A 27526-nucleotide genomic window follows, 5' to 3' on the forward strand; every position below is an offset into this window, starting at 1 on the left:
TCTTCCACACACCTCCCTACAGTCTCTTCATGAGTTATATCACATAGGACTTTTAACCACTTTCATACGATTCCCCTTCAAATGAACTCAAGGGCAGTAGACACATAAGGTACTGAAAACACTGGGTTTCTTCTTGGCACCCTCCCTTTCAGCAGCACCGTCTGGCTAGCTGTTCGCTTCCCTCCTTATGCAGGTGCCCTGTGGGGACGTACTCACTCATCTGAGGGTCGGAGCTCCCGGTCAGCTGTCCCGCTGACTTTTACTGGGACCACTTGAGAAATCACTGACCAATTTGGAATACTTTTCTCACTTAACCCTTGGTCTGGAATCTTTCAAGTGGAGCTAATCACCTGGACTTACCTCAAAAGCATGCAGTCTAGCCAGCACACCTTTCAGTCTTGGCTGAATGACACCATAAAGCCGAAGCCAGGCCTTGGTCTCCCCAGAAACACACTGGTAAACCCCCGTCCCTTCCAGCTATCAGCTGAGTCTATGACAGGTAAAAATAAGAAAGTTATCTGGTCAGCTTTGCAGACCCTAACTGGCAGGCCCCAGGGTAGTTCTGTTACTGTGTAACAAACAACCACATTGATCAGGGGCATGTGATACACTGTTGCACGTGGTTTCCCAACTCTGTGATCCAGCCTGGACATCTGCTCATGGTCAGGGTGGAGAGGCCAGAGGAGAACCACACACACCCTCTTTCCAGCCCCTTCACGTACCACGTCTGCTGCACCCCATCAGCCAGCCTCAGATCTGCTACCAGTGAGAGGACAGCAGGGGGCAGAGGGACATTTGGGCCGCAGGCTGGCTACAGTCTCTTTAGGTTTAGCCGTTTGGATTCTCCAGTGGATAAAATCATTGAGAATAATTTACTTAACACATTAAAATGAAAAAAACATGCTTGCATACATTACCCCATACATAATGCTAAAAAAGATAAGAATCACAGAACTCTGCAGGGGAAGGGGCCTCACCAATTAAGTTACCCCATCCCTTCACTCTACAGATAAGGACACTGGTATCCAGGGCAACTGGGAGTCAGCTCAGTTCACGCAGAAAGCCGCAGAGCTGGGCCTCAGGACCTAGGAGGGGCCCCTGGACAGAGCAGCAATGAGCCACCTCATGTGGGAAACACAGGAGGCGTAAGAACAGAGGAGATGCAAGTATGAAGGCTCAAGGGATGGGAGGCACCCCCTGCCCTTCGCACCATGGCTGGATCTTCCCAGGCTACTGCCTAACCAGAATTAGGGCCTGGGGAACCAAGACAAGGGTCAGGATGCTAAAAAGACCACTGTCCCCAGGCCACGTGGGTCCTCTGCAGGCAGAGGTGTCCCTCCCTGCTTTGCTGCCACCAAAGGCACCTTCATCTGGACCAGGGAAGTGGGGAGGCCAAGGAAGTCCTCACTCCACCTGCCACGAGACAGGCGGAAGCAAGGGTACCTGCGCAAATGGGGCTTCCTGTTGCCTCGGCCATAGTGGAGGCAAGACCAAGAAGAGGAGTGGCCAGCTTCAATTCTGGCTTCTAAATTCAAACCCTCAACCTGCACAAAGCCTCCTAAAACCAGAGAGGTTTAGAAATAAAAGGAAACTTCAAGGTAGCAATCCAAACCTTTACTTGATAGATGGGGATTTTATAGATTTCATGGAAACTAGAAGGAAAATGCACACACAGAGAGAAGGAGACCCGTGGCATTGCAGGGGATGGTCCTGACTCCTCGCCACTCATTAAATTTACAGTAAAAAGGAAATGGCGCCAGAGGCACACAGAACCCACAGGTGAACATTCCATCAAAAGCCACACAGGCAGATTCCTAAGAAGGCAGAGCCATGATTTCACTGTCTGGCCTGATGCTGCAGGCAAGAGCACTCAGTAAGAATTTATTCAAAGAATGACTGAAGGTCATACATACAGTGAAATGGACTGCCCGATCCCCAGAGCAGTGTCACCACAAAGGATACTATAGAGTTGGCAGGTGCTGTGCGGGAACAGAGGGCCCAGGCGGTACGTCCAGAGTGGTTTCTACTCTGGGGTGGGTCCCTGTGACAACAGTCTGCAGCCTGTAGGTGAGGCCAGCTGGAGACCCCAGGCCAGCCTCAGCGGAGGCCCTGAAGCCCGAGGGGAAGGTGGGCTGTTGTGGGGCGCATGCACAGGGGCACATCCAGAGGAGACGCTCAGCTTAACCTTCCTATGACTCCTTCGCTGTGGGGGCAGGAGGCATGCCAACCCTCACGCCTTGGGCCTGGCGCTGCAGCCTGGCAGGGCAGTGAGGCGGGGTCTGCTTGCCAGCCCCACTTCCTCCTGTGTGCTCTGCACCCTGCCTGCTCCAGGAGCTCAACGTCTGACGCTGTTCCTGCAGCAGAGCTTGGCCACCTCTTCCAAAACAGAAGAGCAGGGCAGGGAACAGGCGGCATGGCTGGCTCAGAGAACTGAGCTCCTGACACCACTGGCAGCCTTGAGGAGGTGTCCTCGGGACTGGAAGGGAGGACAGGGACTCAGCAGGGGTTGGGGGCCTCTCTGGGACATTACACGGGGTGCTCTCAAGAGTCACGGCAGCCACCTCTGTGTCCACTGTGCTGGTGAAGCTGCTGGCTTACAGTGCAGGTACTGAGCCCCGATCTGTTTTCACAGTGGTTATTTGATCAGAGGGGCTGGGGCGGGCAGAAGGAACATGCAGGGGGCAGTGCCAGTCACCCCCGTTCCCCTGCAAGGAGGAGAGCAACCCACCCAGCCTCAGCTGCAGCATCCAGTGACGCGCAGTGAACAGGGCAAGGAAGCAAGTTCACTGGTTACCAAGTCCTCCCTGCCCTCCAGGGCCAGCCCAGGGCTCACCTGGATGATGAAGCCGGTGGAAGAGCACTGCCGGACCCAGAGGCTAAATTTCCGCTTTTTCCTCTTCCGCAGCTCCCTCTCTGTGCATGTGGCGATGAACACGGGGTCCTCGTCAATCAGGGGTTCATGTAGCACCTGCCAGGAACGGCAAAGCAGAGACGCAGGACGGCAGCATGAGCTCAGGGGGTCACTGGGTCTGGGCTCAAATCTAGCCCTTGCCTTTGATCAGCCGTGCGACCTTGGCTAAGGCACTTTATTTCTCTGATCCTGAGTGTCCCTGGGTCTCCTCAGTTGCCTACACCAGTGTTTGGGGGAGGATTAAGTAAGAAACTGTACGCAAAGCACTTAGCAAGTATTTAGTAAATGGAAACTGCCATGATACTTAGTTATTGGCATGATAAGTTACTCAGTCCAAACTCTCACTTGGGAGAGGGACCTCCCACCTAAACATGCCCGCGGAGGGCAGCTACTTCCTTTCAAGGAAGACCTTTCCACAGATGGACGTTCCAATCACTCTCTGACTCAAAGCTGATCTACATCTAACCTAAACCTACTGAACTGACTTCTCCCCTGTGAGAAATGGAGACAAACACATGATTTCTTTTGGTTTTCTGAACAGCTCTCATGCGAGCCCCTGACCTTCTTTTTCCCAGGTCAAACATTCTCTTTTTAAAAACCATTACCAAGATGACCCAGTTCCCTCGTTGCCATGGCCCAGCCTCTGGCTCTCCCCCAGGTCATCGTGTCTTTTCTGACCTGGGACTCCCTAGGCAATTTTTAAACTCACTTCACCTCTTCCTGCTTTTCGATGGCACAATAATAGGACTTTTTTTTCAATTATAAGACAGTGAAGCAAAAAGAAACGGCACAATGAAAACAGGTTCCAGAGGTGTTTCAAGTTCTGTTTTTGCAAGCTAAAGCTTTGGGGGGGGGGGACTTTTGGGTAAATTTTAGGAAACTGTTACACTTCCCTTCCAATCCAATTTCAAGCGTACTTACAAGCTGGTACGTATGTGTGTGGGTCACTGAAATGTACTGACAGAATGCTAAAAAACACTATGATTCCAAGAACTCTTCACAACTCTCTGGATCAGGGGCTGGCAAACTGCAGCCCAGCCCACCCCCCGCTGTAAATTAAGTTGTACTGGAACCCACCGTGCCCTTCACTGATATACTGTCAGTAGCTGCTTTCAGGCTACAAGGTCCCAACACAGACCACATGGCCCTCCAAGTCTACAACACCTGGCCACTGTGTGCCAATGCCACTCTCCATCAGGGCTTCTCAACTTGAATGAACACACCGGTCACCTGAGAATCTTACTGAAATGTGGCTTCTGTTCCAGTAACTTTGGGGCAGAGCCTGAGTTTCTGCCTTTCCAACAAGCTCCCAGGTGATGTCAGAACATGGCCCGATGAGGGCAGGACAGAGATTAACACGGACCAACTGTGACATGGGCAGTAGCCTTCCATTCTCCTGTTAATGTTCACTCGAATCCCACTTGAGAAACGAGTGCCCTGCAGTGCTGGGTCTCAGGCATGCACACCAGCCCCCGCAGTTTTCTGTTGTTGGAAGCAGGAGCCATTGAACAAGGCCTGCCTTGCCTTGAATTCATGAAGGGGAGGCTGGAGAAACTGACCCATGCTCAGCTCCACACGGCTCATCACATATTCAAAGCCCATTTGGAATCCACTCTAGAAGGATGGCTGCGTCCCACACATGGGCTGGGGGAGCAGTGGATTGAGCAGAGTGGGGAAGATGCGGCCCTCTCCCGGCTCTTCAGAAAGCCAACGTCCTCTATTCCACCTGCACTTACCACAGCACAGAATCTGTTCAAATTTATATGTCATTAAACGTTTCACCAAAGCAAGAGGGTCAGCAGTAGCTCCTGGCCTCCGTGGCTTCTCCTCTTTCCCACCCTCCTTGCGGGAACGTGGAGCAGCCACAGTGCAGGGCAGGGCGCTCTACAGAGTTCCAAACACTGCCTCCTCCTCGCCAGGCCGCAGGGGCCAGCACCACCTCACCCAGCGTGCTGTCTGAGGCCCTCCTCGCGTGACGCGCTCGGGTGAGGGGCAGGAGTTGGGCAGGGGAGACAAGGCAGTCATGTCCTTTCACAAGCCCTCCCCAGATCCTCCTCCAACTAACCTGCCCCCAGGCGTGAGAAGATGCATTCCGTCTCCCCATTCAGTATGTGTATGAATACTCATGTGTGGGCACATACCACAGCTTGAGTTACAGGTCAATCCTGGGGACCCTCTGAAGACTTTGTAAACTCACCCAAAGGGTCACATTTGCTGGAATAAAAAGGAGACTGCAGGGCAGAGGGTGTGTGTGAGGGTGCTGTGTGCTGAGGTGGGGTGTGTGTACAGTGGGGATGCAGAGCCACTCCTGGGAGTCGGGAACACAGCAGCCACATGTCTGGTGGGGACGGAACAGGAGCTGTTTCCACTGGTCTCACAGGCAGAGTGAAGTCCCGTCAGCAGAGCCCCGAGGGCTCAGGGGAGGTGGGCAGCGACTCGCAAACACACCTTCTCCTTGAATGGAATGTCTCAGAGCCAACTGGAAAGCCAGGAAAGCTCGAAAGTTTCCTTTGTTTCACTTAACAAAGACGTATGATGCTGACGGTGGTGTGTGTAAGGACGAGGTGGCCTTCACGGCAGAGAGGCTGAGCATGTGCCCAGAGCCACCACCTCGACAGCCCATGTGGGCAGGACCCCAGGTGCTCCACACTGCACGCACACTTTCTGGTCTCATCCCCTTTATCTGATCCTGCTCCGGCCTCCTGACAGAGCTGGCTCAATGGGGGCCCAGAGTTGGGAGGAAGAGGAAATTCCAGGTTGTCATCAGCACATTGGAGAGCTGACCCCAGGGGTTCTGACTTCCCCTCTGCCTCAAGTTCTGTCTGTCGGGTGGTCTATACTAGGTACTGTTTGCCCCCCAGACTCCCTTTCCACCTTCCCACCCTGCACTGGGGCCTGGAGGCCAACCTCTCATATACCACATCCCAGGGCCCTACCCTCAGTGTCCGCCTTCTGTGGCTACAAGGGAGGGATGAACAAGAGACTGTGCCTGCCTGTGCCATCAGGCCCCTCAGGCTGAAGCCATTGCTCTCCCTCCTCAGCCCTGCGGCTTCCCGCTGTTGTCAGCCCAGGGGGTCGCCACCTGGATGATCCGCCTAAACCCTGAATGTCCACAGTCCCTGCTTCCGGTTCTCTGTAGCTGCCCTTCTAGAACACAGCATGTGTTTCCTGCTGGGATCCTGACCACCACATAGAGCATGGGATGGAAAATGGTAGCAACAAGAACAAATACATTTGCAAGTACAAAGGCAAAAAACTAAATAAAATTAAAAAAAAAAAAAAAAAAAAGCAAAGGGAGGGAAAAAAAAAACAAAAAAAGAACCTAACATGACTAGAGAGCCACTCCCCAATCTGAAGCTCATGTCAGTCCCTCTTTTTTCAGTTTCATCAACTGGATCCAAAGAAAAGATGCGGGCAGCAAGAATAAAGTGACCACCTCTCTAGGGTCACTCCTCACAGCCGTCTGCGGGCACAGGAGGGCAAGACCCAGGGGGACAGCGCTGCCCCATCCCAGCGCCCCTGTCTGGGGTGGGAGGGGGTGAGTCCACACAGCTCAGAACCTGCTAGTGGGCGCTGCAGCGTGCCCACTGGCCAAGCAGACCCCAGGGACACACACACAGGTGGCCGCGGGGATCGCCTGGGATGTAGGTCTCAGTGTCCGATGCTGCTGCTCCAGAAGGATCAGACAGCACAGGGTCGGTACCTGCAGGCACACGACAAACATGGGTATAATCACGGGTACAGCTCTTCTAGTGGCTGGAAGGGCCATCGGCAGCCTCATCTCCAGGCTATTAAATATCAATCACCTAGGGACCTGGTTGGTTAACTCTCAAAAGACACTTACGCTTAGCGAGCACTCAGACCTCTCCAGCAGCTCTTCTAATGTTTGACTCCAGTATGGTCAGAATATTGTTTTTCCCCCTTGTGTCCCAGCCAATGTGTCTGGTTTGGTTCGTTTTCAACCAAGCAAATATTCAGTGAAACAAACAAACAAGCAAACAAACCATGCTCAGCCCTGTACTTGGTCCTGTAGGGCCTGTTATATAAGGCAGAGGTTGTGTTCCCTAAGACCCCATGTCTTGGTAAGAAGGAAAGTGAGGGCCAAGATCAAACAGCATTTGTTGCACTGTAAATAGCGGCAGGATTTGGGAAACTGGGAATCACAGGGGGCCCTGGAGCTGGGAGGCCTGCACAGGCAGAGAGGGCATTATCTTCCCCACAGAAACCCCATGCTTTAAAGTCGTGCAGTGAAGACAGGATAGGAAATTTGGAGGGCATCTCTAAGAGAACCGCAAAAAGAACCTGAGGCTCACTACAAAGGCCCTTAACGAAAAGCATAAGGAAAAGTGGGTGGGTAGGTAGATTTTTAAAAGTACAAATGAAAGAGAAGTAAGATTTTTCTCTCCACATGGGACAAGTCAGAGGGAATTTGGCTCACTTAGGCCAGGAACCTCCTGATGATGTGGTTAGAGCTATCTCTGGGAAGAGTCACCTTCTCAAGTTTACCAGACCAGCAGAGCAACATTGAGGATGACTTCTGGAACTTTGTCACCACAACCAAATGCGACTTCCATAGTCGACCGGAGGCCAGGGCTGAGAGCAAACAGCCCCGTTTAGGCAGCGAGGAAGGTGAGGGGCTGTGACAGTCAGGGTCATGGCTGACAGCTGGCTGCATCAACTCCCTCAACGGCACCACTCTCCATGCGCGCCGGGCACCCAGCACGTGAGCCACTCCCCTGGCCTGAGGACGCTGGGCCCCAGCCTCCTTCCCTGCACCCCTAGAAGGCCGCTCACTTTCCTTCACCACCAGCACGTGAGCACGGTACTCAGAGAATACAAGGAAACGAGCATTACCCTGAGCAAACCACAGCTGAGAAAGGATAATTAACGGAGGAGGAGAGAAGAGGAGGGAAACCCTCTCGGAGCAGAGAGCTCAGTGTGGTTTGGGGCCGTTCCCCCGCCACCTTCCTCTGATCAGATGGGGATGGGATGGCCCGTGGCTGCGCAGGGATGGCCCGGGAGTGACCTCGGGGCCCGGGGCCCACGGCCTCACCTGGGTTTGGGAAGGCCTGAAGGCAGCATCGAAGCCACTCTGCAGGGAGTCCAGGAAGGGCTGGACCTTGTAGAGGCCGTGCGTGGTCTGGCTGGAGCGGAAGGCCACGACGTGGAAGTACTTGAGGATCTTCTCGAAGCGGGCCTGGCTCATGACCAGCGCGAGGCTGCGGTTGCTGTAGAAGCCGCCGCTCCAGATGCTGAGGACCGACTCGCAGTGGGAGGTGCTGGTGGAGATGACGTAGCCCAGGAAGGCCTTCATCTCCGGCAGCGTCACGTCCGCCCAGGCCCCGTCGCTGCCGAAGCGCTCCTGGAACTTCTTGGCGTACAGGTTGGTCTGCACCACCATGTTCTTGAGGACGTTGTCAGGGACGAAGAGCTGGAAGAAGTCCATGGCGCTGGCGCTGGGGGGCATCTTCCGGGTGGGACCTGGACAGGCAGGCCAAGCGCTACTGCTGCGGCCAACCGCCTCCCCAAACCGGGCCTCCGCCCGAGCGCCCGCGCCCGCGCCCCCACGCCCTCCCGGGAGGACCCAGACACCCATCCGGAAGCCGTCCTGCCCACTCTCCAGACAGGACACCCCGCTGCTGCCCTCTGGGCCCCGTGTCCCCACCGAATCCTGCACACGCCTCCCCATCCCGCCCCCACAGACCTGGCAAACCCAGAAACAGGATCAGAAGAGAAAGACGCACAGGGGAGGGCGGTGGAGACCCAAAGACACCCGAAACTCTGAACAAAGAGCTCGGCGTGTCTTTCTGGCTCTCATTTCCTTGTTAATTAAGGTGACTTTGGAATGCTTTTTACCACTTGGGGCCTGAAAGATTCCATTCAGGTGAGAGCAATTTATCAGGCACTCTCTACCTGGTGACTCTAAATTTATTAGTAAATAAATCTGAAGGGGCTTATTTAGAAATTTCACCAATGCAATAAAAAGTTTTTTACAAATGCAGGGACAGCCTTTAGAAACACACACACATACATTCATCCTTAAGAAACATCACTTTCAACTCCAGGGAAACCAGGCTAACGGTCTGGAGAGACTTAAAGGAGACAAGCTTTGCCTCCATTGCATCTGTATGAGCTGTGCTCTGCTTAGTCACTCACTTGTGTCTGAGTCTTTGCGACCACATGGATGTAGCCCGCCGGGCTCCCCTGTCCATGGGGATTTTCCAGGGGATCTTCCCAACCCAGGGATCGAACCTAGGTCTCCCACACTGTAGGCAGATTCTCTACCATCTGAGGCACCAAGGAAGCCCTAATGATTTCTAATAAAAGCTGTGCAGATTCTTCAGAACTTTAACCCCAGCCCCACCCCAACCTTTCTCGACTACTGATTTAGACGGTCTCTGAAAAACAACTTTTCTACAGCAAAATTAAGGCTGACAATGTACAGGAGACATCTGAGGTCTTACTAATAAATTCAGACGGGCAGACTTGGGAGGTGAAATCCTAAATTTCCTTTCCACTGGCTGCACAGTCTTGGGCAGATTTCATCTCTCCTGCTCGTAAAATGGGCAGCAAGAGCAGCCTCACTGTGCTGTCTGTGGGGCAGGGAGCGCACCCAACACAGTGCCTGGCCCTGCAGAGGTACCTATGACTGGGTAACCTTTGCTGAGACAGTACCCAGGGAAGGCAGGGACGGTGGCCTGAGGGCTAGAGAGTGCTCTAGTTGCCCTCGTTTTACAGAAGAAACCAAGGCCCAGAGAGCAAAGTGGCCACCTTATCTTCTTTCACCAGTCGTGTCTTAGAAGGGCTCCAGACAGTCCTGGTGCAACGGGCACCGGCCCAGGCCGACTGGACAATGAGGCTGGGAAGATGGGCTCTGCTCCACAGCCACCCTGCTGGAAATAATTTTATTTCAGCGAACCTTGCAGCTGCTGGTGGGTGAAGTCATAAATTATTCAGGGGTAGCTCTCAAAAAGGAGAAAAACCAGCATTTTAATTGCTACATCATGCTGAGTAAGCAGAATGAAATGGTCTCTTCCAAAAGTTATGTTTAAAGTCATTTTGCCTCCCAGGCCATTTCAAAATGAATTCACACAGCAGACCCAGGCCTGGCCAACTGCTTAATGAAGAAACTAGGAAGTAGCAGATACCCTCTTAACTATTTAATTTGATTTACAAGCAGCCTCTATGGCTTCCTTCAGTAGTTGTGATTCTTCACATGTGAAGTGTTGTTATGGGCAGTCACTGGGAGGGAGGGAGGGAGGGCAGGGAAAGTGGGTCCCTGCCACCAACTAACAGAGCCCTGAAGGTGGGCAGGTCCCCAGCCAAGGTGAGACTCCCTCACTTTTGATTCACTGACCAAGAGTTTTTCCAGGGATTAACTGTGCAGTCCTCCCATCCTGGGAGGCATCAGCCCACTCTGCAGGTGAGGAAACAGGAGCTCAGGAGTGTGAGGACAAGCCCAAGGCCGCCCACCACTGAGTCCTTACAGCGGTGACCTCTGACCCACAGAGCCCAGGGCCAGCCCAGTGGCCTGCTGCTTCAGCGGGGACGTGGCTGTCTGCACACAGCAAGCTCACAACTCGAGCCAGGGCTGAGCCCTCCCACCGCAGGACCTCCCTCCGCCTCTGCAGTGGGCCAAGAAGGGTCCCAGGGCACAGCCAGGAGCAGCTCTGGAGGAAAAGGAGACTCTTCCTCGCAAAAAGGCAAAAGTAGCATGAGATGGGGGAGGGTTGGGGGGAGAGCAGCGCCTGCCCAGGTCGACCCTGGTGTCCAGCTAATACACTCACACAGTCCTGTCCCCCCACCACTGCCACCCCTCCATGGTCTCACCAAGCCTTTCCATCAAGGTCCATCACCACCACGAACCTGGTTTCCTCACCCTCCAGGGGAGCAAACCCAGGACCCCACAGACCAGGGGCACTGACAGTCACTCGGCAAAGCTCCACCCCCAGCGAGGAAAACAACCTCAGCAGCAACTAGAAAAGCAGATGCCCCATTTGTAAAGGAGACTGTCACTTGAGGGTGGCAGGGAATATCACACTAGGATGTCGTGATCCTCTCAGCAGTAGAAAGGAGTAACAGCGGTATTCGGTCCCCAGAAGTTCTCGATGTGGTGAGGGGAGCGGGCAGCAGAGAGTGACCAGGTGATGTCTGGCTGCGGGAGGCTTGCCCACAAGACAACCCTGAATCCAGATCCCGGGGACAGGTCTGGGAGGCTCCCTGAAGGGGCCATGTGGGATAGGCGGCATGGGTGGAGAGGCATCAGCCTAGGGGGCTGGGGGTGGGGATGTCAGTCTTTCAGGCAGAGAGACCGTCTCATGCAGAGGCCCTGGGCCCAGAGCCAGCAGCTCACATTCAGAGGACTGTGCAGGAGGGCGAGCAGCTGGAGGTGTCGAGGGGCCCAGGGCCTGGGCTGGCCCCAGGGCTGGGCCAGTGAAGCGCCGTGAGCATGTGGACCACACTTGAGGGGGTCCCTTGCTGCACATGGAGTGGGTGCGGTCTGGGGCTACTCCTGAAGTCGCCGGCTCAGCGGGGACTTGGCAGAGCAGGTGGGTGGCCAGGGCACGCCCCTCTGTCGGCTCCTCACCCAGTGCCCTCCAGGTGGGCTGGGCACCGCCAAGGACGACCGGTGAGTGAGGCTGTGGGGGGCCTGAACCCGCAGTTGGAGGCCTCCTTCCCCCAGCAGCCACAGTCACCTCTCACTTTCATTTGTACAGGATAGGCAACGAAGGTTCATCCCTTAAACTGTGCCTGGACTGAAACCCCAGGTTCCCACTGTCCTTCCCCTTGGCTCCTCCCTGCCAGTCCCCCAGTGCTCTCAGTCAGAAACCTAAACCACCACGAACCCCTGGTCTCCTGCACCCCTTATCTCCCCCGCAGCACGTCCTGCCCCACCTCCACACCGTGCAACCAAGCAGCCCCTGCAGCTCCCCTACGCACGGGGCTGCCGCCTCTGGCCTGGACAAGGAAAACAGCCTCCCCCAAGGGCATGCCCCTCCCCAAATAATTGATGGCAACAGGGAAATTATTTTAAAAGCACAAACTGAACCACAATACTCTGCTGCTTAATGAAAATACCCTCAGGCTTTCTCACTGCACTAAAAGCTAGTCCAGATTCCTTGCAAAGCCTTTAGGGTCTGGGGCCCTGTGTGCCCTTCCCTCAGACTCATCCTGGACCACTCTCCATGCCGAGCAGGCACAGAGCTCACAAGCAGAGCTGGTGCCAGGCCTGGGCAAAAGTAGCATGCTGCTAGTAGATGTCCTGGCATCTGCTTCCACGGCAGGGCCTGCCTCCCCTTGGCCTCCACATTCATTATGCGTTCCCCCTGTTGGCTTTCCTGCCCTCCCAACGGGGCTTCTCAGTCTCAGCCCTCACGGGTCTCCCTCCTCGTGAGTATCAGCCCACGGGTGTTTTGTTAGAAACTCAACCTTGCTTTGTCTGCTCTGCTGTCCCGCCCTCAGAGGTCAAGGCTGTCCTGTCACCTTGCATCCTCGGAGCCCGCTACCTGGTGTGTTCAACACATCCCTGCTGAGGGTGAATGGAAAGCAAGTGGAGGAGGAAGGAGCCAGGCTCCCCGAGGAGCAGAGGCATCAGTGCTGAGCCCCCTGGGCAGGGTCTGGTGTCAGGACAGCAGCCCCCGTACTGATGTGCCCGGTGGACAGGTCAGGTCAGCCAGGAGAAGACCTGGACGGGTGGGCAGGGCGGGATGGGGCTGGCACTCCACTGGCCACACCTCCTCGAAGACACCTCGGCGGGGTGACCAGGTGAGCCCTGGGTGGGAGAGGCTTGTTCACGGGCATGATGTGGGAGGGGTGCATGACAGACACCCACCAGGTACCCAGCTTCAGTGAGTTGGCTTGGGGTCTTGTTGGGTTTGGCTTCCTCACTTTCTCCCTGAACTGGGAGAAACCGCTGGAGAACTCCTCCTGGCCCTTCTGCATCTTCTGATGTCTTTTTTCCCCCCCTCTGTCACAGCTGCTGGCTGTGTGACCTTAGGCATGCCAGACAACTTCTCTGTGTCTTAAACTGGAATAAGAACGACCCCACTGAGACGCGGGTCCCAGTGCCAAGGAAGCCATTCCTGCTGCTCCCTCCCTCCACCCACCGCACCAAGCAGACCCAAGGCCAGTGGGCACCCTGCATGTGGCACTGACCCCCACCTCCGCGCCATCTGGAAGAAAAGGCTGGCTTTGTGTGCTTTTGAAAGCTCAACCTTTTAGAGACTGATGCTTTCATTTTGAGATGAGATTTGCATTTTGCACATACTGGCACTTTTTGGTACAACTAGTCAGCAGTGTGGCAACATATATGAGAAACACAATATTTTGAAGTAATGATTTAAAAATAATAAAATAACTTCTCCCCAGGCCAAATCAAACAGACATAAAAATATAACCGGAATGTCCTGCATTGTCACAAAAGTATTACTCTTGTCTGAGACATGGAAAAAAAAAAAAAAACTTAAGGCATGGGACTTTCCTGGTTGTCCAGTGGCTAAGATTCTATGCTCCCAATGCAGGGGACCTAGGTTCCATCCCTGGCCAGGGAACTAAGATCCCATACGCCACAACCAGGGCCTGATACTGCCGAACAGGCAAGCTTTGCCTGGAGCACAAAATGAAGCAGGGCAAAGGCTGACAGAGTTTTGCCAAGAAAACGCACTGGTCATAGCAAACACCCTCTTCCGACAACACAACAGAAGACTCTACACATGGACATCACCAGATGGTCAATAATGAAATCAGACTGATTATATTCTTAGCAGTTGAAGATGAAGAAGCTCTATACACTCAGCAAAAACAAGATCAGGAGTGGACTGTGGCTCAGATCATGAACTCCTTGTTGCCAAATTCAGACTTCAATTGAAGAAAGTAGGGAAAACCACTAGACCATTCAGGTATGACCTAAATCAGATCACTTACAATTATACAGTTGAAGTGACAAATAGATTCAAGGGCTCAGATCTGATGGACAGAGTACCTGAAGGACTATAGATGGAGGTTTGTAACATTGTACAGGAGGCCGTGATCACCTGTGTGATTCTTTTTCGTGTTCCAAGAAAAGAGAAATGCAAAAAGGTAAAATGGTTGTCTGAGGAGGTCTTACAGATAGCTGAGAAAAGAGACACAAAAGGCAAAGGAGAAAAGGAAAGATATTCCCATCTGAATGCAGTTCCAAAGAATAGCAAGGAGAGATAAGAAAGCCTTCCTCAGTGATCAATGCAAAGAAATACAGGAAAACAATAGAATGGGAAAGACTAGAGATCTCTTCAAGAAAATTAGAGCTACCAAGGGAACATTTCATGCAAAGATGAGCACAATAAAGGACAGAAATGGTATGGACCTAACAGAAGCAGAAGATATTAAGAAGAGGTGGCAAGAAAACACAGAAGAACTATACAAAAAAGGTCTTCACGACCCAGATAACCACGATGGTGTGATCACTCACCTAGAATCAGACATCCTGGAGTGCAAAGTCAAGTGGGCCTTAGGAACCATCACTACAAACAAAGCTAGTGGGAGGTGATGGAATTCCAGCTGAGCTATTTCCAATTCTAAAAGATGATGCTGTGAAAGAGCTGCACTCAATATTCCAGCAAAGTTGGAAAACTCTGCAGTGGCCACAGGATTGGAAAAGGTCACTCTTCATTCCAATCCCAAAGAAAGGTAATGCCAAAGAATGTTCAAACTACTGCACAATTGCACTCATCTCACACGCTAGTAAAGTAATGATCAAAATTCTTCAAGCCAGGCTTCAACAGTACGTGAACCGAGAATTTCCAAATGTTCAAGCTGGATTTAGAAAAGGCAGAGGAACCAGAGATCAAATTGCCAACATCCGCTGGATCATCAAAAAAACAAGAGAGTTCCAGAAAAATATCTATTTCCACTTCATTGACTATGCCAAAGCCTTTGACTGTGTGGATCTCAACAAAATGTGGAAAATTCTTAAAGAGAAGGGAATAACAGACCACCTGACCTGCCTCTGGAGAAATCTGTATGCAGGTCAAGAAGCAACATTTAGAACTGGACATGGAACAACAGACTGGTTCCAAACAGGAAAAGGAGTTCGTAAAGGCTGTATATTGTCATCCTGCTTATTTAACTTATATGCAGAGTACATCATGAGAAACGCTGGGCTGGAAGAAGCACAAGCTGGAATGAAGATTGCTGGGAGAAATATCAAAAACCTCAGATATGCAGATGACAGCACCCTTATGGCAGAAAGTGAAGAGGAACTAAAAAGCCTTTTGATGAAAGTGAAAGAGGAGAGTGAAAAAGTTGGCTTAAAGCTCAACATTCAGAAAACTAAGGTCATGGCATCTGGTCCCATCACTTCATGGCAAATAGATGGGGAAACAATGGAAACAGTGACAGACTTTATTTTCTTGGGCTCCAAAATCACTGCAGATGGTGATTGCAGCCATGAAATTAAAAGATGCTTGCTCTTTGGAAGGAAAGCTATGACAAACCTAGACAGCATATTAAAAAGCAGAGCCATTACTTTGCTGACAAAGGTGTGTATAGTCAAAGCTATGGTTTTTCCAGTAGTCATGTATGGATGTGAGAGTTGGACCATAAAGAAAGCTGAGCGCCGAAGAACTGATGCTTTTGAACTGTGGTATTGGAGAAGACCCTTGACAGTCTTTTGGACTGCAAGGAAATCAAACCAGTCCATCCTAAAGGAAATCAGTCCTGAATATTCATTGGAAGAACTGATGCTGAAGCTGAAGCTCCAATACTTTGGCCCCTTGATGCGAAGGGCTGACTCATTGGAAAAGACCCTGATCCTGGGAAAGATTGAAGGCAGGAGGATAAGGGGATGACAGAGGATGAGATGGTTGGATGGCATTACCAACTTTATGGACATGAGTTTGAGCAAGCTCCGGGAACTGGTGATGGGACAGGGAAGAGTGGCCTGCTGCAGTCCATGGGGTCATAAAGAGTTGGACACAACTGAGCAACTGAAGTGAACTGAATAAGTAAAAAGAATTTTAAAAAAACCACCTAGAGGCCTAACAGTCCATAAATGCGTGACACAGAAAACAGGCAAACCTGGTGTTCTCACTGCCAGCTACAACTGGTCTTCCTCTTCAGCGGAAGTAATCATCCTGTCTCTGGCATTCTTCTTTCCTTCTCCTGGTGGCTGGCATGCAGGGCAAGCCAGCTATTTGACAAACACCTGAGATCCAAGTTGCACCTGCAGAATGCAGTCAGACGGCCACTTGAGAGTGCTACAGCTTCCTGCCCTGGGGAACTTTTGTTCACCGCTAAGAGACGGGTAACAAACACAATTCACAGCTGGATTCAGGGGTCTCCGTGCAGGGGAAGGGGTCTTGGCTGGGAGTCCTGGTCGTGCTCCTGACATCCCCGGACGTGTGGCTGGGGGTGGGAGGATAACCTGCCCCATGCTAGTGGGCAACTGTGGGCACCAAGCCTCCCCCTTCTGTTTAGGTCTGATCTGCAAAGCTTACCAACACATGAAATGAGCTCAAATCACTGCTGGTGCCCCCTAAATGGTGCCTTCCAAAAGAGGACTGTCAATGGTAACCATCCTCCACAGCCATCAGAAAACCTCAGAAACCTGGCCGGAAAACCCCAAGTAAGCGTCAGTCACGTAGTGTATCAGCTGCAGGGCTTCCTTCGGGGACACACAACAGTAGACGTTGTGCACGCCTGTGTGAGCGCATGTGTAAGCCTGTGTGTGCAGTCTTCCTCGGGCTAATGTGGCACAGAGGCTGGCCAAGAAGTTGACAACAAAGAAAACAGCTTTGGAATCAGGCACCTGAGTCAATGATGCTCATAGGAAATAGGTCATAGAATAGCAGTGTGCAGTCCCTATAGAAAGAGGCTAACTTGTGGACTAATAGAGACACTGAATCCATAACCTTGACCAGAAGTCATAAGACAACGCGCTGGTACACAGAGAAGGGATGACATGCTACCTTCAGAAACATTCAGTGTACGAGGCACATACGCACATGTAAGAAATCGCCTGTCCCACAGAAAACAAGATTTACATGTGAGAGCCAACACCAGTGTCTTGCCTTTAGAGCAGCCAACCTGCTCTGAAGCATCTCCTGGCTGTGCACTGTGGGGCAGAAGTGCTGTGATCACCGCCATGAGCACTGAGCTGAGGCAGACACTGGGGGGAAGGACGGCAGCCCCCTCCCCTGGGTGCCTTCCTGCAGCTCCCCCAGGTCCAAGGACCCGTGTCCTCTCGGTCTGGAGCAGTGGTTTCCTACAGTCAAGCTCATGCGCACAGGCCGTTCTTCAGACTCAGTGAAGAGAGATCAGGTCAGACGTGTTTGTACAGGCAGAACAAGGAACTCTGACTCCTCTGACCAGATCTGGTTCTCGACATAAGTAGTAAGGTAATAACAACTCGGGCAAGGCTGTAAACTGCGTGCCTGGCACCATGTTGCCGCTCAGCAGACTCAGATGTCAGTCAGATACATCACAGATCTCACTGTAACTGCAGTCCCTTACTGGCAGTAACCCTAAGGCCCGGAGATGACAAGGCTATTCTGTGACAGTTCCTGTGTCTGCGAGTCCTGCTGTAGACACTCCTGAGAAAGCATGGCCCCAGCTCCCTTCCCCAGCCTCAGCCAGGCCCACTCTGCCCCTCCATACCAGGCTCACTCAACCCCCCAGGCCTGCACCAGGCTCATCCCACTGAGATCTTCTTCCGCCAAACCCTCAGCTTTCCCTTCTCCTTCGAGCTGAGGGAGGTGTGTGTTAAGGATGGGCTTGCGAACAGCTGGGGCTGGGTTGGGAGCTGTCCTGCTCTGGATTCTGTGTCTACCTGAACCTCCGGGAAACTGCTGTTTCTCTGGCTTGCAGTTTTTCATTGGTAACTTGCCTCATCTCCCTTCCAAGACTAATGCAATAATAAGACAATGGTGTAAGTAATTTTGAGGAATATAAATAATCGTATTAGTGAGTCTCTTATCATGATTCTGAAATAGGTGCCGTCTAGCAAAGTTGAGGCCCTGGACTGCTCCCAGCTCCATGACTCGCCAGGCGAGTAACCTTGGGCCCATTCCTTAACCTCTTTGTCTTGGTCTGTTTGGGCTTCTAGAACAGAATACCACCGGCTGGGTGGCTCAGACAACAAAATTTTATTTCTCACAGTTCTGGAATCCAGAAGAGTGGGTCAGATCATGTGCAGGCAGATTCAGTGTCTGGCGAGGGTTACCTCCTGGTTCACAGCGGGTGTGTCTCCCTGCTGTGACCCCTGGGCCTAAGCACATCCCAAAGTCCCACTTCCTCACAGCTTCACATGGCAGGGATTAGGTTTCAGTACATGAATTTAGGGCACAAGCTTTCAGTCTACAGCACTCTCTGAGCTGCAGTCTCTGTCGGCAAAGGGAATGAAATTCAGAGCTGGGGTGAAGATGAAGTTGGGCAACGTATGTCAAGAGCCTCAGGTGCGTCTCACACACCTGACACCCAGAATTGGTGCCTCATCACCTGCGGACAGCATCCCGCAACCCTGCATCCTGGCTTCTGTCCCTCTCCCCGGAGTTCACTTATCGGACGCTGCCACAAAACAGCAGCCTCGGAGGCCACCTTCTGTGTTTCATTTCAACACTGTGTCTATTTCTCATGGGAGGCTATATTTTTAAGGCTCGGCTTGGATACAGAAAGGACAGGAGTGTTTTTCCCCACTTGGGCAGAACCTGGCGGGGAGGAGCCATCCAGGGCCCACCACCTCCAGCCCCTGTTCGTGCAGGACGGCTGGCGAGGATGGGCCCCCGGAGGCTGCGTCAACCTCTTCCGTCACTCCCCAGCTCTCCCTGCCTCCACCACACCCGCCGCAGCTCTTCATCTCCGGTCACACCGGGTGTGGGCCCGATCTCCACCCACCTGGGGCACCGTTTCCTCCTCAGGCTCCTTCCCCAGACCCACCTCCTCCTGTTCATGAGGCCTCAGCTGAGCCCACTGAGGTCCCCACCTTGCCACCAGCCCTGGCCAGTTGCAGCCAGCATGGCACCCCCGCCCCTGGAGCATTCCAGTCCCTCCTCCACAAAAGGAGACAGGAAGGGACCGTGCCCTCAGGTGCGGGGGGAGGAGCAATGAAAAGAGTGTCACCATCCCAGGCCTCAAGTGCGCCCTTGACAAGACAGAAAACCCTGGCGTGCTGCTGGAGGGTCTCCTTGGCATCAGGCACAACTGATGTGCAGCGGGCACAGTGACCCTGCAACAGCCAATGAAGGCGGTGCTGGAACGCGCGTTTCACAGCTGCAGGAGCTGGGGCTGAGGGGGGGAACCCGCTCAGGCTCACCCAGTCCGCGGAAGAAGCGGCACCCCGCCCCTCCGCCCCCCACGTGGAACTCAGACTCCCCAGACGGCGGGTCCCTTCAGGGTGTGGCTGCTCACGACCCTCCAGATACACGATGAAGTTCTAACTATGAGGATGGCTTTGAGGCCGGGCTGAGGCAGGAGGAAGGAGAGAACACTGAAAGCTGACCACCGACAGAAAACGTGGGCTTGGCAGGTCTTCTTTCGGCTGAAGGAAATTCTTAGGACTGAGTGTGCTGCTCAGGTAAGATGGCCCTTCCATGAAAGCCGTGCAGGTGGTGGAGCGCAGCCAGAGGTCTGGCTGCTGATGTACACAGAGGAAATCATGGATGCTGTCAGGACATTGTCAGGCAAGTTAGGATGATTTTGCCACTTACAGTGACTCTCGGGGGACAAGTTAACAGGAGTGTATGTAGTCTGCAGGCAGGGATCTCTATCTGTTCCCTATTGCACCTTCACCATCTAGAACACTGCTCAGAGGAAGTGCTCAGCAGACACCATGAATGAGGGAGTGAAAATGGAAATGGATCTTTAGGATTTGAGGGCAGTAAACAGAGGTCAAAAGCACCTAGGGTTAGGGTTAGGGTACCCAGCAAGGAGATCAAACCAGTCCATCCTAAAGGAAATCAACCCTGAATATTCATTGGAAGGACTGATGCTGAAGCTGAAACTCCAATACTTTGGCCACCTGATGTGAAGAGCCAACTCACTGGAAAAGACCCTGATGCTGGGAAAGATTGAAGGCAGGAGGAAAAGGGGACAACAGAGGATGAGATGGTTAGATGGCATCACCAACTCAATGGACATGAGTTTGAAGAAACTCTGGGAGGTGGTGAAAGACAGGGAAGCCTGGCGTGCTGCAGTCCATGGGGTCGCAAAGAGTCAGACATGACTGATCAACTGAACAACAACCTAACAAGGGAGACAGAAGACAAAGGGGCAGGTCCTGGAGCCAGGGACCCGTTTCAGGCACGTGTGTGTGTGTGCGCGCGCACACGCGTGTGCATATATGTCTGAAGAGGTGGGTGACCCACACTGCCCAGATCGCACATTTCCCAGGATCCTAGATGTGGGCCTTTGTGCTTACCTTCAGATGAGACTAAACACTGTTAACAGGATACACATATTTTGTCAAGGTCACATGGCAGCCTGCCCCCGATGGTGGGTCGGAAGGTCAGATCTGGACTTCTGCTCCAAGGCACAGCCCGACCTGAGCAGCAGTATCAAGGGTGTGTGAGGACACGACAGTCATCACATCAGTGATGGAAATGACACTGGGCCTGTGTGCAGGGCGGGCGGGGACTGCTGGTCTGCACTCTGCGGACTGCTCCCTCCCCAGCGGGCAGCGGGCTCCGCCTGGCCCTTGCATGTAATGATGGGGAGGTGGGTGGTGCTGGACGCCCTCCCCATGTCAGGACATGGGTGATAGCCCCCCACCTTGCTTCCCCCCACACCACCTCTCCTGGCTTACAATCACTGGTGCAGTCCATTACCTCCTTTTAGAGACTTGCTGGTCACCTAAGACCACACAGCCCAGGTCTGCGACCTCCACACAGTCCTCTTCCTTTCCCACCAGCAGCTGCTCCAGATTTACTCTTGAGTGTCCATGTGCTCTGGGCACAGGGCGGGATGCTGCAGTGTGGGGAGCAGCAAGGGCACAGGGGTACAGTTTCTACTACCCTGGGACCCCATGGCGCACCAGACAGACAGACAGACAGATGGCAGGGGCCGGTCTCAGCACCGCCAGCTCAGGACACAGAAAGGCACAAGGAGTCGCCTCGTCCTGAATGCTGACGAGGCCCGTCCATCTCCCTGCACACCTGCCCACACTGATGGGAGGAAGAGAGAAGGAACGGGGAGCTGGGATGGGCAATGGGACACCAGGGTGGTGGGAAGAAAGAGAAAGCCTGGGCAGGGAGTGAGGAGCCCAGCCAGGGCTCTTGCTTCTTGGTGTGGAGGCTGGACGGCCGTGGGCCAGGGCCTACAGTGCAGACACAGGAGGGCAGGTGAGGGCACCGGGGCACCTCGGGCAGAGGCTGACCCCCACTCGCTGGTCAGCCCCTCCCGCTGTTTACCCCATCTCCAGGACAGAGAGCACCCCCATCTCACTTTCCCACGGGGGAACAAGGACCACAGAAGGTCACCATCACAGTGGGTGACCAGGGATGACTCTGGCCCCGAGCTTCCCGGCAGCCTCTCAGGCCACACTCAAGAGCTCGGCTACACAAAAGCTGCCCAGGGGAACATTTATCAGTAAACAGAAATGAATCATGTTTACCCCACTTAACAAAGACACATGAGCCTGATGTTTCCGTGTGTGAGAAGGAGGTGGCCTCCACATGCAGCAAAGCTGAGAGCATATGCACGTGCCCCGAGTCCCCCCCATGACAGCCATGTTGGCAGGACCCCAGTTGCAGTGTGGGGGTGACCTCCGTGAAGGCTGGCCGCTGGGTCCCCAGGACCTCCCTTCCCTTCAAGTCCAGATGGGGCCGGGCACCTGCAGACCCTGACCTGGGCCTGAGCCCACCCACTTCACAGGAGTTCCACCACCCCCTGAGCAAACCCACTTTCCTGCACCACTGCCCCGCTGACCCCGCAGCACAAGCTCAGACAGATGTCTGCTTTTTTAAGCTGCAGTTTGCTTTCTAACACAAATGCTATTCTTGTTGGCCATCTTGTGGCAATGTTATTTTTTCCTCAGTTCTAAATCATATAGTTGCAGGATCAGTTCTAAAGAAAATGCAATCATTGGTAGGATGAAGTACCCAGATGAGACCCACTCTAGAAACACAACTGCCTGGCATCATGGGCCCCTCTGCCCAGCGGCTGTCACCTACTCAGCCTCTGGCCACTGGAAAGACATCTATCTTGGGCCTGAATTCTAAATGATTCAGGGATAGTTAAGAAAACACTTGCTCCCTGAGGAACCAAAGGCACAAAGGTGCCGCTACCTAGCCTATGCGTCACAGAACTTGAGAAAAGAAACCCAGCGCGATTTGTTAATTCCACAATGTACCTAAGTTTGAGGTGTCCGGTGTAGGGAGGGGACACTAACCTTGATTTGGAGCCGGTGATGTGCCTGGAGTGGCACCAGGGACTCATGCATGTCACCACCACATTTCTAAGGAAGTTTTATGGGCAAGGAAGGAGAAGCATAGACCCAGGACCAATTGTTCAGTCATAGCCCAAGGATGAGCCCAAGTGGCCTCCTGACCCCAGGCTGCTGCCGGGCCCCACGCACCAATCAAGGCTGGGCCCCAGCTCCCGGGGGTGAGGATGCTGAGGGTGCGGTGGGAGGCAGTAAAAGGCCCCAGCGGGGCAGCCACCCCAGCCAAGGTGGTGCCCTCTATCACCCCAGCGTCTCCTAACAAGGGAGCAGGGCTTCCAGGCAGAAGGGCTCAGGGCGCACAGCAGCTGTGCATCTGATGAGGAGCCCAGAAGTGCTCTCAGCTCAGCACACCTCTGTCATGTCACACCCTCCCCCACCAGCCCCGGCGAGACGATGCCCTGACCACGTTCACACAGCAGTTTTGGAGCCACTGAGTTCTTTAGATTTCTTTCCTGGTGAAGGGTGCTGCCAACCCATGAGCAATGCTTGCTGTGGGTCCAGGTGGCCAAATGCAGGGCCACCATTATAAGTGATTTCTATTTTTAATACTTTTCTGAATATGATTTCTATAACTGGTGGGTATAATTAAATATATGGCCTTTAAAATTAGAAAAAGGACAGCAAAGAATATTTTAAAGAATGGGCACTTGAGGTCCTGATGTCCTTCCAACCTTTCTTTCAAGGCAAAGGGTTGGTTTCATTTGCAGAACTAGAGTGTGATTAGGGGGTTTCCTAGAATCCTTTCTACAATGATATTCTGTGCATCGCAGCCTATCTGCCTGAAGCACCAACATCCACTTCTTTAAGAGGAGGCCACATGAGTAGGAGTGAGGTTGAGGCCCAGGCCCCCTCTCTAGAGCCTGCAGCTCCCAGGCCATGGCTAGCTGCCTTACAACACCCCCACAGGGCAGCAAGGGCAGAGGGCACTGCGGTAAGGGCCCTCCAGGTTTCCAAAGGCTTCCAGCCCCTTTTTCTTTGGGATTTCACCTCCCCTGATCTAAGTTTCTAAGAAAGAATAAGAGAGCAGATAAGCCAAAACACCCAACTTACGGAAACTGAATGCAGTCCAGACCTCGGGGGTGGGGGGTGTAAATTTTTAATGAGGCTGGAAAAAATATAAGAAACCCCCCCAACTGCTAACAGGTAGTCGAATATTTGCTTATGCTTTCCTTTGGTTATAAATATTCCTCTTTGTAACCAAGGGTGCTGTTTGTCAAGACTTGGGGAAGAAAAGGCAGCCTGAGCAGATGTTGGCAAAATCCAAGCAAGAGCCCCAGCAGTCGGGGGTTATACCAATGAAGGAAGAGATGTGGAAGCTCTGCCACCCCATCCTTTCATCTTCCAACCAGCTGTGAGCTGCTCCCAAACTCGGGTTTGACATTTAAGCGAGGTTGACATCTCTACCCTGGATGCTACAGATGCACCAAGGAGAACTCTCCATCCTCCCAACCACTTACATGTGAGAAAGATCGATGGTCAGGCTGGACTTTGAGTTTCCATCTGAACTTTCCCTTCCTGTTTGTCTGTTTTGTAAAAAATGTAGACAAAGAAGCCCACAATGAAACGGTGAAACGTCCAGGAGGATGTGGGGAGAGCTAAGAGCATCTCTCTTCCCTTTCCCAAACATGCACCAGTGGCAGAAGATATTGTGGGCAATTCTACACGAGATGTTTCTCATCCTCCTGTGACCACCAGGGTTGACAGTGCCCTTCTGGCACCAGCAGCGTGGGTGTGCATCTGCCCCTTGTTAGCTGTTTGGCCATGACGGAGATGCCTCCTCTGTGTGCCTCAGGATACCTACCTCACTGAGGATTAAAGGAGTCACGACTTACCAGGATGCACTCAGGAACCAAGGGTCATTCCTACTCTTGCTGCTGTTGTTATTTTCATTGTCAAGCCACAGCCTCTTCATGTGATGTGGCATTAATGAGAGCAGAGTGAGGGCAGAGCGCCATGAAATGTCCAAGCTGGAATGTGCAGACGCCTTCCTATCTAAGGAGGTACAGCTCCCAGGAACACTTTACAGAGGAGCAGCTTTATGTAGTTTCATGAGCACAATTCGCTAAAGAGAGCTTCCCACGCCACCAGGGAGGCTGGCAGCTCCCTGCCCCCACCAAGCCCTGGAGTCGTCCTGAACGTCTATGAGAGGCCGCACCTTCCCGCACTCGGCTCCATCCACCCACCGGGATTTTTATATTTTAAGATTCTGGGTGACTCAGAAAAGCTAACCATCACCCAAACCAGCAGCTCTGTTTACAAGTGGGCAAACTGAGGGCGTGGGCCCTGGTCCCCACTCTGGCAGCCCCTGGGTTCTGCAGAGCTGCCCCAGGCTGTGACTGTCATCATTCAATGGTCTGTTCACGTTCCTGTTACTCAGGATTCTTATTTTAACCCCAAGGAGCACTTTCAGCCACACTGCAGGGCAGGGCCTGCAGGCTGGGGTGGGCACCGGGGTGGGGGGGGCTCTGACACCAGAGGGCAGAGCAGAAGGAGTGGGCTGCACATGGAGATGAGCGGCCTTCAGCTGGCTTCACTGCCTAAGAGCAGCTGGATGCTGGGCAAATATTCGTCTGCAGAATAAAGGGGTTGGACTAAGACCATCAAGCTTCTTTCTGTCCCTTTAAAAAACAGCTGTTGTGCACAGTCAAGAAGCAAGCCCTGTAAGATCTACAGCATGTTGATCATTGGCTCCTCGGGGTATGGGGGTGAGGAGTATGCAGGCGTAGGGGAGTGACAGCTAAAAGATAAGGTGTTTCTTCTTGAGATGATGAAAATATTCTAAAATTGATTGTGATGATGGTTGTACCTATGAATATCCTAAAAACCACTGAATTGTACACTTGAAATGGTTGAATCCTATGGTAAGTAAATTACATCTCAATAAAGCTGTTATCCCCCAGGAAAAAAAAACAGCAGGCCCTGACTTCATTGTTACTGCTCCCACTTTAACAAGGGAACATCCCCTCTCCCTCACAGGACTGTCAGACAGTATCTGAACAGTTCTGAGCACAGTGCCTGGTGCAACCGACATGCTCAACTAACGGCAGCCGGTAAGGAAGGCCCTTCTCCCAGGGGAATCTTGGCAGTGAGCAGAAGCTGCCCTGCCTGCAGTGTGAGGGCAGTCCCCCCAGCCAGGCAGCCCTTTCCCCACCGCGGGGGCACACAGCCGCCCGCCTGGGAGGAGAGTCTAAGTGCACAGATGCAAGGTGCTGGCTTGGATCCCCGTGAAGCAAATTTCTTGAGATAAGCGGGGTGAAGTTTGCCTCCAACAGCAGAGAGGGACAAAAGTTCTGCAGAGGACTCAGTCTTGATTCTAAAGCTACGTGCTGCCGGGGCTTGTGGAATCAGAGAGGCAAGCGGTGACTGCAGAAGTAGAGACAGGAAGAAGCAATGGCAATCTGTGTGAAATGCTACCACCGGTGATGCCAGGCACGTGATGAGAAGCAGCTGTGATGCTGACGATGCCAACGACACGAGGAGGATGACCTGGTTCCGAGAGATGTAAAGGCCTCACGGGAGCAGCTCTGCCTGGGAGTGGATCTCTACCACAGACCCTGGCCAAGCATTGAGCTGACCAGTTCTGCTCCTGGCCCTGCAAAGTGTCTGATAATGCAGTGTAGGGACAGAACACAGGGGCCGCAGTCAGGCAGACCTGACCATCAAACAGAGCCTTGGGCAGGGTACATAACCCTGCACAGCCTCAGCCTGCCCATCTGTAAAATGGGGATGATTAGAGTGCCTGCCTCCAAGAGTCGCCGCGAGGATAAAATTAAACACTGCTGAAGGCACAGCACAGCAGCTGGCGCACACTAAATCTGGAAACAGCAGCAGCTACCGCTGTCGACGCTGCCTGCCAAATGCTGCCCGAGGGCACGCGCCTCCCGACACGGAGGTGGTGATGAGACTCTAGGCTCTTTCCTGAAGACCAGCGAGGCCAGATGAGGGTGCATCACCACTCCACCAGAGTCTGAGGAGGAGGGAAGCTACATCCAGACACTAAAAATAAAAAGTGTAGACTCCTCGTCAGGGCCTCATTCTGGCTGTTCATCCCCAGTCCACGGCCAGGAACGCATCAGGAGAGCACATCACAGGATTACACACACTTTCACTCCGGGGATCAAGAGCAACAGAAGCTATTTTGGGGACACATTGTTCGGGCACATCAATTTCTGATTATGATTTGAAAGCACCACGTGGGAAATGGTATCTGACTGCTTCCCACCTCCCACTGCCTCTCTGTAGGGACAGCGTCTAATACAGCACTAAGGAATCATATCACCTCCTGCGCCGGGATTGTAAGAAAAGGGTCATCAGGTGGTTCTTTCACTGACCACGGACAAGATTTACTGTCAGGGTGATGCTGAGTGCAGAGAGAGTAAAACGCTGCCACCCCTGTCCCGCATGGTCATACCTATCATCCCCTTTCTCTAGGCATTCAAGACCCTCCCAGCCACCGGGAGCCATGTGGCTAGTTCATATCTGCTCACCTACGTCTCTGAAACATGCTTCGCGGGAGTCCAGGAAGAAACGGCTCAGAGCCCCACCTGGGGAGTCAGGAAAGCTGGGGCATGTCCTGATGGTACACGGTTCTCTGTAGAAAGGTGCTTCTCCCTTAACCTCTCTTTGAACACCCCCTGCTCCTCACCTGCTCTATACAAACCCTGGGGCACAAACGTCCCCATAAAGCTTCACCTGAGCCGTGGCCTGCCCTGAGCACAAGGCTTTCCTGCAGCCGCCGAATCTCAGCACAGCCACTGTCCCGAACAGGTCCACGGGCACGGTGTCCACGGCATGAGGCCCACACCCCTCTCCTTGGTCATCCCAAGCTAGGGCCTATTTCATCCTCCTTTATGGCTGAGAGTCAACCCAAGGAGACGCCCAAGTTCCTCTGTGACAGCCCCCAAAGATGGGAAGGCCCTGCCTGCCAGGCTGCCCGAGGACCAGCTGGGGGCAGGAACTCAGTGGGCAGCCCAGGCCCCACAGCCTGCAACACTCAGTCCAGCTCCCCGCCCCTGCTCAGGGCTGACGCCTCCACGGTGCCTCTGGCCCAGGCGGCTTGAGCCCGGCTCCTGCCCATGGCCTCCACCTGTGCGCAGCACCCCACCCCAGGGTCGTTCCAGCAGCCCGAGCCCTCCATCCAGCCCTGCCTCCCCCCAGGCAGGCCCTCCCCTTTCCCCAGCTCCGCACCTGAACGCCTGCTC

At 53.3% G+C, this 27526-nt stretch overlaps 1 protein-coding gene across 2 annotated transcripts in view; it reads right to left on the reverse strand.

Annotated features, from left to right (window-relative positions):
• Positions 1-27526, reverse strand: part of PGBD5 (piggyBac transposable element derived 5) — a 143396-nt gene that overhangs the window by 80550 nt on the left and 35320 nt on the right. For both annotated transcript variants that reach the window (XM_061161535.1, XM_061161533.1), the window contains exons 2-3: positions 7965-8392; positions 2834-2968 (exon numbers count right to left, since the gene is read on the reverse strand). In XM_061161535.1, coding sequence (XP_061017518.1) covers positions 2834-2968; positions 7965-8392 — 563 coding nt within the window. The remainder of the gene's footprint in view (positions 1-2833; positions 2969-7964; positions 8393-27526) is intronic.

Source organism: Dama dama, chromosome 15 (genome assembly GCF_033118175.1).
Source record: "Dama dama isolate Ldn47 chromosome 15, ASM3311817v1, whole genome shotgun sequence".
Lineage (NCBI taxonomy): Eukaryota > Metazoa > Chordata > Mammalia > Artiodactyla > Cervidae > Dama > Dama dama.